The sequence below is a fragment of the Calidris pugnax genome, unplaced genomic scaffold, assembly GCF_001431845.1.
Source record: "Calidris pugnax isolate Ruff unplaced genomic scaffold, ASM143184v1 scaffold42, whole genome shotgun sequence".
Lineage (NCBI taxonomy): Eukaryota > Metazoa > Chordata > Aves > Charadriiformes > Scolopacidae > Calidris > Calidris pugnax.
Window position 1 is genome coordinate 11,247,817 of NW_015090920.1, and position 9,347 is coordinate 11,257,163.

At 42.0% G+C, this 9,347-nt stretch overlaps 1 protein-coding gene across 6 annotated transcripts in view; it reads right to left on the reverse strand.

Annotated features, from left to right (window-relative positions):
* Positions 1–3,078: 3,078 nt before the first annotated feature.
* The window catches only part of JADE1 (jade family PHD finger 1), a 56,948-nt gene continuing 50,679 nt past the window's right edge, over positions 3,079–9,347 (reverse strand). For all 6 annotated transcript variants that reach the window (XM_014949948.1, XM_014949949.1, XM_014949947.1 and 3 more), the window contains exons 10-11: positions 7,620–7,737; positions 3,079–6,709 (exon numbers count right to left, since the gene is read on the reverse strand). In XM_014949948.1, the coding sequence (XP_014805434.1) occupies positions 5,808–6,709; positions 7,620–7,737 (1,020 nt within the window). In that variant the 3' untranslated portion in view covers positions 3,079–5,807. The remainder of the gene's footprint in view (positions 6,710–7,619; positions 7,738–9,347) is intronic.

Here is a 9,347-nt window from a genome sequence, read left to right on the forward strand (position 1 = left end):
CAATCTGATACAGTGCTGTATTGGTCTTTTTTGGTCTAGAAAACACCAGCTCCAACTCTGACATGACTGTGTACAGGGACTAGATAACATTATACTGGAATTCATGAACAGCTTTGCTCACAAACGGTCCATACCTTTACTTTTTCCTTGTAATGCAGTAACTTGGGAACAGTTTGAAGATCTTTTATGGATTGTATTAAGACACTAATTACATCATGAGTGTCAAATGGTTTTATGGCAGGCGTTACAGCTGCCAAATGCCCTCATTGCCTTCCAGTTTTAAATATTCAATTCAGTTTTTTCTGAAGCCTCTGGGAAACAGATAATAAAATGCTGCTATGGCTATTCATACACCTCGGTTCTAAGGACCATAATCTTTTCTTCAGTTGTGCTTTTCCTTTCTAATTACTATTTTACAGTTGTTCCTTGTTTTTCTGGTGATCTGCTCTCTTGGTTTGTTATGTGTCTGGGTGCTTCAGTTCTCCATTACTTCAACTTGCACAAAGCTGGTGGCCAAGTCATCCAGTTTTTATGTGTTTTGAAATAGTGTGTTCGAATTCTTCAGCTGCCAGTATGTGGGAATTCTCTTGCAGACACGATTTGCTTTGATAGTTGAGAAACTTCACATATTATCATTCTAAAATTAGAGCTCATTAGAGCTCTTGTTTTCTGTTTCAGCATGTATTGCAAACGTGTGATAGGTGTTAACTGATTTTGAAGTGCTCCTATCTTGGACTTAAGTGACGTAATTTCTTGTCCTTCCTCTTCAATGTGAAGAGTATAATTCTGGATTGTAACTTCTAATTCAGTTGATGGACAATGCTTACTTACCTAGTGCTCAATGAAAGCTGTTGGTTTGGACTAGCAAATCCATACATCTGTCACAGCAGATGACCACCATATTTGCATTTTAGAGGACAGACCTGGTTGATCACCACATGGAAGGGAGTTTGTGCCATCTCTTGAAAACCTGGTTGTTCAAGTAGAGCCTGCAAGGTCGATGAAACCTCAAGAACAGTTTCTACTTACCCTTTCCTACAGTTGTACAGGCTTCTTTCCTAGTGCTTTCTCAGTTTGTTACCTGCCTGTATCCATTGCAATCTCTAATTCTGCTAAAAGACTTCAAGGATTTTTTCAAAGTAACGTGGCTGCATTGTCCAGAAGCTCCAAACGTCTGTTGTGGTGAGATTTTCATCAATCAACCACGTATGTGATACAGAGGGAGGTAAGTACCAGGCACCTTATTTTCATTTGCATAATGCACATCTGAGATGGTGAGAGACCACCTGGAAGATTTTGTGTGAGCTATTAATCCCATTCACTCCTTAAAGAGAGGCTCTAGCTGTGAAGTGAAACCTGGCTGAAAACGGCAAGTAATTGTAAGTTTCTTGAGCAACAGTATTTGTGCATTTGTTCCTCCAGGCACAGGAGGGCATCTGCTTGATTGTCTTTCCATTATGGATAGATTCATTTCAACTTGTGATGTAGCTCTTGTGTAATGGTTATTTGCCAGAACGTAAATTGCAATGATGACACAAGCACCTCATAGTAAAGTTAAATGGCAGCAGAGAAATTATGGCAAATGACATAGAAAGAAAAAGATTTGCTTTCATCTGTTTGCCCGATCCTCTGAGCCACTATGAACTGGGCAAATCCATCTCTCTGAAGGACAAAAGGAACGTGGTCAAGTTAAGCCAATCATCCTACCGCCTCCTTTCATTTCTGTTTGGCTTCCAGAGGAGGCTGCTGGCTTGTTGCTCACAAACTGGACTTTCAGAGGAAAGGCACTTGCTGAGGCAATTAAAACTGAGGCTTGCTGGTTAGATAAGTACGTTTTGCGCTTTCCCCCATGATACTGGATTGTTCCCTGGAATTAAGCAGGCGGCTTTTCATCTATCTTTGTCATTTTACATTTGTTTCTATTTGTGTATTTCTTGTCACTCTTCCATTGAGAAGTTTTTGTTTCCCTTACCTTCTGTTCCCACCCCAACCCCAGTTTTTGAGTGTTTTATAAGATCTAGTGCAATATTAATGCTTCCCATTGAGTAAAACTTTGTTCTTGACTACGTTTATTTAGGAAAAGTTTCTAGGTGATAGTTTGTCTCGCCCATTACATGAAAGTAACTTAATATGAAGGTAGCATGCATTTCATTTTGGGTCTTCCCAAGAGCTCTGTACCTTCTGGCAAAGTCCAGATCTTGAAAGCTCTATCACTGCTAACTGCCCTCAGCTCTGACCCAGTCTTACTTGGGTACCCCCAGCAGTGCGGTGCCTTTCAGAAAGGCTGCTGCCAGCAAGAGCTATAAAGCACCTGCAAGAACCTCTTCCAGGCTTTTATTCAAGCCTTGAAGAGCCTGTACCAGTAGCTCTTCTAAGGGCCAGCCTTTAATCTTCAGTCTTTGAAATAGTTTTTTAAGGGGTGCCACTCACAGTTGCCCACAATATAAATGCATGTGATACAAGTAAAATTACTTACTGGTTTCCAAGACTTGTTGCTAGATGTATGCCTTCACAACCTTCTCCTTTTCCTGCTCTGCCCCAAGTCCATTCCATGTTTCCACATCTGGAGTTTAGAGGAAGCGAGAAGAAAGGAGCTACTGTGCCCTTCAGGCCTCCTCCCCTACGGCAGCGCATGTTGTGTGTCAGCATTGCTTCCTAGCAGTTCATAGTGTGCGGGTACATCCAGTGCACTTATCTTGAAGATCTACAGGTAAGAAGCCTCATGGTGCTCCTCCAGTGGAACATGCGTAAAGATTATGGACTTTGGAAGAGCATCTCATATCAACAAATGTAACCTACGTGAGGTAAGCAACAACCTTTTGAGGATCTAGTGGGAAAAAGCACACACTTTTCCGTTGCTGGGATCGGCAGAGCTGTCAGTAACAAGATCCTACACTAGTCCTCAAAAATAAACTTACCTTTCTCTTGCAATTGCAGTGCACGTTTTGATACCTGTAATAATCCAAATTACATGCTTCTTTTAACCATGGAAGCTGCTCAGATCATTGCAGTGAAGTGTTTATGTAAAAACCCAAAACAAAATAACTGCTGCAAATTCTAAAACGCTACTGGCAAAGATACTGCAAAAATGTACAGCATTTATTCACATACAGACAAAAAGGCACAATTCTACTGAATATTTTAACAAAAAATACAGCTGTCTTCAACTAGGTCTTTATAAATACTTCAAAAAAGGGAGAAAATAAATACAGGATTGGGCCATGTAATATAAAATAGTCATCTCTACATATACTTTTTATTTCTATCTGTTTCTCTTCATGCACCTTTTTTTTTTAATTAATTTCAGCTGAATGGACACCAAAGCTAGGCACATAGTGAAAAATCTTCTGTACAAGGTTTTACAAATGTAATGACAATTTTCTCAAATTTCTGAAATTAAGATTTATACACAACACGTATAACCCTTCATTTAGATTCGTGTGAGTTCATAACCTAACAAACGGCATTCCAGGCAACTCTACAGAAGTTCAACTAGCCTACAGCTTGACAGAATACACCAATCGTAGTCAAAGATCTCTTGGTCAGTCTGCACAAGGAAAGGTAATGCTTAAAAACAGAAATTCAGCAAATGGGTCTATCCCAATAGAAGAGAGGGGTGGGTTTGTATTGTCACTGCTGGACTTAGGACACCTCTTCTGCTGAGGGTTAAGCGTGGGAGACAAAACTAACCTACAGAGCTGCTCCTACTGCACTCCTCTGACAGCTTTTTTGGTTTTGGTTCAGCTTAACTTGAAACATTAGAAAGCTTATTAACCTAAACTTCGGGGAGCAAAACAGATAAGGCATTAATTCTGCACAACATTAGCATTCATAATAGTGCAAATTAACAAGGTACCTCTTCCAAACTGGTGTGAGGTTAAATGTTTACTTAGAATCAAAATTTAGATTATTCCTTCTATGGCTTGACAAACAATTCCCTATATGGTCACGAGCTTCCTTCTTAGAGAAAACAGCAGTGCCCGTCTGGAAAACATTGCTGTGTGTCCAGTGGAACTTACCTGCATTTACATTTTGTCTGTCTGGTGGTGGTTGATCAAATAAGTACTTCTCTTTTAACACATCCCAAGAGTATCCCCAGAGTGACTATATAATTTCACATTCACCAGTGCCCTGTTTGACTTTCATATCTGTAAGACAGGAAGTTAATCTAACTTCTTGGGACCAGCAGTGGTATTTTAAAAGTACACTATCTTTCGTAAAATTCCCCTTCCTCAACATCATCCCAAAAGGTATCAAAAGGTTAAGACTTTTGAGTTTTAAAACAAAGGATAGGGATGCATTTTGTTGAAATATTTAATTCAGTGCTAACTTGCATAGCAAGATAGGGTGTTATAAGCCTCTTTTTTTTTTTTGCCTTTTTTTTTTATTTTTTTTTTTATGGAATCCTCTGGAAGACTCAGTTATGGCAGAGTTCTGTGTTTTGAATGCCTCGAGAGGCAAGGGGAGTGGATGTGGTAAGGGCAGGCTGGGGAGCGGGGGCGGAAGGGGGTTCTTATGCCTGTCTTTCTGGAACACGTCGCTGCTGAAACTTACTCCCCAGTACAGACCTGACTTACATCCAGGCAGAGTTCCAAAACGTACAGGCTCCTAACACTCCACTCTTACATGTGCCCTCTACTTGGTACAAAACAGTATCCTAATGATCTGTTCATATTATTATTGCTCATAGCTTACTAGTTATTGCCATTTGCAATTATTAAAAAAAGTACACAATCAGAATATGAGTTCCCTCTTCCATCAAATCTAGTCCAGGATAGAATGAAATACTTTTTTTTCTTCATTTGACTGTAAAGAGCTAATCGCAATTTATTGCCTTTCCATTTTAATCTATTTAAAAATATATATTCATGTCCATTTTAAAGCAACCCTTTAGTGTCATAAGCCTGGCTTTCCCAATACATACCATTAGTGCATATCCGGTGGGCTTTGGGAAATCCTACTGACTAGTGCCTTAGAACATTTTTCCATGAATTGTCATCGTACTCCCGGAGGCAGGTGACTGACTAAAGGGGTTATTCCGTGCGGTGCCTCTGCCCCTGCCCTTTGAGTGTGTCCCCTGGGCTCAGCCGGAGGCTTTTCGAGCTGTTGCACTGTCAGGCAGCTGCAGCCCTGACCTTCCCTTCCTCCTCCAGTGTGACGTCCTGGTTAGATCTGGTCACCTGGCAGGTGTATTTACATGTAAACTCTGGAGCTCGTGGAGGGTTCTGCGCTGCCGTCTGCGCTTAAGCTGAATGCAACAGAAAACCTTCTGCAGAGAAAGCCCTACCCTCATCCAAGGGAAGTGACCATTCGTACTGGGGTTTAGCAGTGCAGTATGGTTAAACCACCATCGTCAGTCCAGTACGTGCTAGTTAAATTAAGAGCTTGTGCTTTTCCAGAAGGCAGGGGAAGGGAGTAAAATTTTATCAGTGCTTTTTAGCTAAAAGGGGTGAATGCAGCCTACTTCCCCCTACCCACCCTAGCCCCTTCCAAAAGGTTTTTGTGAGTTACTTTAGTGTTCATCACAAATCCGGGTTTAATAGTGATGGCATTTCTCTGCTTACTCGGGGAAGTTGCAAATAAAGGAGATTTAAACTTCTCACAGAACTGGGGGGAGGGGCAAAAAAACCCCAGCTTTTAAGTGCATGTAAACATGTTTACACAGCTCAGGAATAAAGGGTTATCAATTTGTCAGTCTGTAGCCATGTCCAAGAACTCTCCTCTCTCACACCAATAAATAATGTGGAGTTGGCTGGTAGGCAGTGACTCTACCGACCGCGCTGCTGACGCCGCGTCCCTGCCTTCAGTCAGGATGCCAGGATGCTTCTCCTAATAATGTCCGTCCTTCTGCTGATGCCGCTGTTTGGACTGAGCCTCTGCTGCCTGCACTTTTTTTCAGCCACTTCGGTCTCCGAGTCGCTCATTTCGGCGTCGGGGACGTACCCATCATTCTCGCTGTCGGGCTTTAGCTTGCTTTTTGCCCTGTCCTTGGGTGAAACTCTGCCCACGCCCAGGTAGGGGTAGCTGGAGTTCTGGCGGCAGGTCTCCTCCGGGCTCTCGCCCTGCTGTTGTCTCTCCCCCTTCTTTGGAATTCGGAATCCGCCCCAGTTTTTCACCGGGCTGGTGGGTGTCGTAGGCACTTTAACTACTGTCTGGTTAGAGTTTACTTTCACGAGGCCCCCGTTGCATTTAGGCACTATATCCCTCCGCGTGCCAGGCGCTGACCTACCGCTGGAGTGGTTCGTAGCCCTTTTGTTTTCCGATTGCCTCTGAGAGAGTTCCGTGGGTCTCAGCGGTTTGTGGTTGTGTTTAGAAGTCTTTTCCTTTAGTTCTGCCTTGATCACCTCACACTGTGGACGATTGTCTCTTCTTTTTCTGTGGTCTGGTATAACTACGCCGTTCTTCTGCTGTGCTGATACAATCCGCGTCTCTGCAAAGGTCTTGTCAAAGTTTAAGAAGCTGGCGGGAGCTGCACTGCCCTCCCTTTGGCCGGGCTGCCTCAGCGTGGACTTCCCGTCACTCCCAGAGCTGTTTCTTATTCTGTCTCTCTTGTGTGGCTTTTTCAAGGCGTGGGTTAGAGATGTGCCCATCTGTTTCCTGAAGAAGGCAGAATGCCATTTCAAATCCTCGATCTTGGGGGCGTTGGGGCCCAAAGATGGACTGTTGAACAACACCGTGGTTTCCATTGAGGGGAATGAGGAAGGCACACCTAAACGTAAACAAATTAAGCAGAAGTCAAAGCAATTCCATGTCTGGGTAAATACCATTTTTTGAATGTACCTATTTTAACTCTCCTCATGCCTGATGTTATTCAGCATAAATGGGTATTTGGTTTCCTATCCCGCACCTTGACGTCACGATTAGGTGGCCACGTCTTGGTTTCACAACATCCTGCTGGTAGCTTACTGTTCCTGTAGCCAGGCTGCACCTCGTTACGCTTGTAGCTAATATAAATCATAGCACTGCTGTGTTCATTATGCCAGAGACACTCCTCAGAGAGGGGGGGAAAAGCAACCAGCAAGTGGATCTGATTGATTCCATCTAAAATACGGTTTGTTACTGAATACTTCAAGAACAACCTCATTAATGCACTAACTTTGAAGTTATTCATCCTTCTGAGAAAAGGCAACTGTCAATGAGATTAGGCAGGAAAACCCCATGCTTTAAAACCAGAGTGCTACCTTTTCAAAATTTGTTTCTTGAAACTGCCATCTATGATGCAAAGAAGCAGATATTATACACTAATGCAGTGGCACTAATAAACCACAGCCTTCCTGGGTACCATATGGCATCTGAATGTAAGTCATGGTCTCCCTGTCACCAGGAGTCATTAAAGAATCACACCCGAAAGGCTCTGAAGCAGCAAGTTCCTCAGTGCCCCATGGAGGAGAACACAGACGTACCAGTTTCTGTAGCAATGTGCCCACCGTTAGAGCTACACAGAGTCTTATATTTTCTTCCAGTCTGCTGATGCATGGTGGACTACACAAGATCTTAATGAGAACAAATGAGATTCTCAAAATCCTGTTTGTCCTTCAGAATTAGTCATTAGCCTGTAACCAAACCTGTCGATGCTTCTGCCTGTGGTCTTATGTGAAAAAGGTAACACTGAGACATACCTGAAACTCTTTCTTGTTCCAACTGCTTTGCGTAGATATTAAATATCTGTTCTTGAACTTTGCAAACAGATCTCTTGATTTTTTCCCTTCGGGTCACCATGTAAGTGAGATTACGCACCTAGAAGACATCAAGTTGATGAGTTTTACAGGAATTGTGTTTCTGTAATGTTGTCAAGCTGTGCTTTGCATTAATCCAGTTAAAGTACTATACACCATTTAAAGTTAGTAATGTATTTAAGTTTAACCTTCTTCAAGACACTTCTTTGAAAAGAGTCTTAAATACCATTTAATTGACAGATTGGTCCATCAGATTTGGGAGGGCCACAACACAGAAGTGACTTGTATCAACACCTAACACATACGTACACAGGAAATATACAGAAATGCTGGAAATGCTTAAATATACTCAGTATTAAATAGCCTCACACCATTTGCTTCTTATTATTTGAGACACAACAGAAAATTACAGTTCATGAATAGGATGAAAATGTGGAGCACAGTTACCAGTCTTTCTAACCACCCTGCCACTGCAGTGGGACTGAGCAAAATGAAGGCCACTCCATCCATGCCACAGCACATGGAGGTACCAGGGACTGGAAACAGTAACAAAATGATTCATTATTTTTACTGTCTCTGGGGTTTTAATAAGAAAATTACATTTCTGCCCTGAAAATGCGACCGTCTAATCTAGACAGCTACGTAAATTCCACAGCCACTGCTCTGCTAGAGCTCTGGAGTCACTGCTTTCCCAGAGGAGGGAATCGCCATTTCCAAATCTGTTTCTAGATGGATGGCACTGTCACTCATGTCATTCATAACCAAGTCTACATGATTTTATCTTGAACAGGAGAAAAAACTAAGGGCTCTTTTTTTTTTTTTTTTTTTTTTTTATCCAAGGTAATTTGGATGTACAATCAGTGGGAACAGCGGGGTAGTAAAATATTGAAAATACTGCAAAAATGATGGCGTTTTTTTTTTTTTTTTTTTTATCCAAGGTAATTTGGATGTACAATCAGTGGGAACAGCGGGGTAGTAAAATATTGAAAATACTGCAAGACTGATGTATCCTGTTTTGACATCACACAAAAACGGAAAGGATACATACGGAATAATTTAAGATCCAGAGAACACAGTGACAAACTCAACTTATTTAACTGATCAAAGAGAAGATTAAAAGAAATCTTGAGCACACTGAGCAGAAACAAAAGATCCCAGGTAACAGCTATCTCACCCAGCTAGAAACAGGTCATGGGGCTGGAAGCTGAAACTAAAAAAAACCACTTCAATAGAAAACCTGCAATGGTTCATTAAAAGAGTAATTAGCCATCAGCATCCTTTACAAAGGATGCAGTAGATGCATCAGCACCTGCTGTCCTGCTGTAGAGACTAGATGGTGTTCTGGAAGAAAGGCTCTAGTTCATCTACAGGTTACTGAGGCCAAGGTAGGACCTCTTGAGCTGGGTTCTGTCCATGGCCTACACAACCCATGTGCTGCATGGACATGAAAAACTAAAAAAATTTCATTGCTCTAACATATCTTGAACTCTACTAGTTAACCCCCCCCCCCCCAAAAAAAAAAACCAACACACTAACACATAACACCAAATAAAAAAACCTGCACCCCATCACCACAAAAAATCACCACACCCAACAATCTCAGGCACTAGAGCATGCCCTGAAGTGCCACATCTACACGTTTCTTAAATACCTCCAGGGATGGTGACTCCA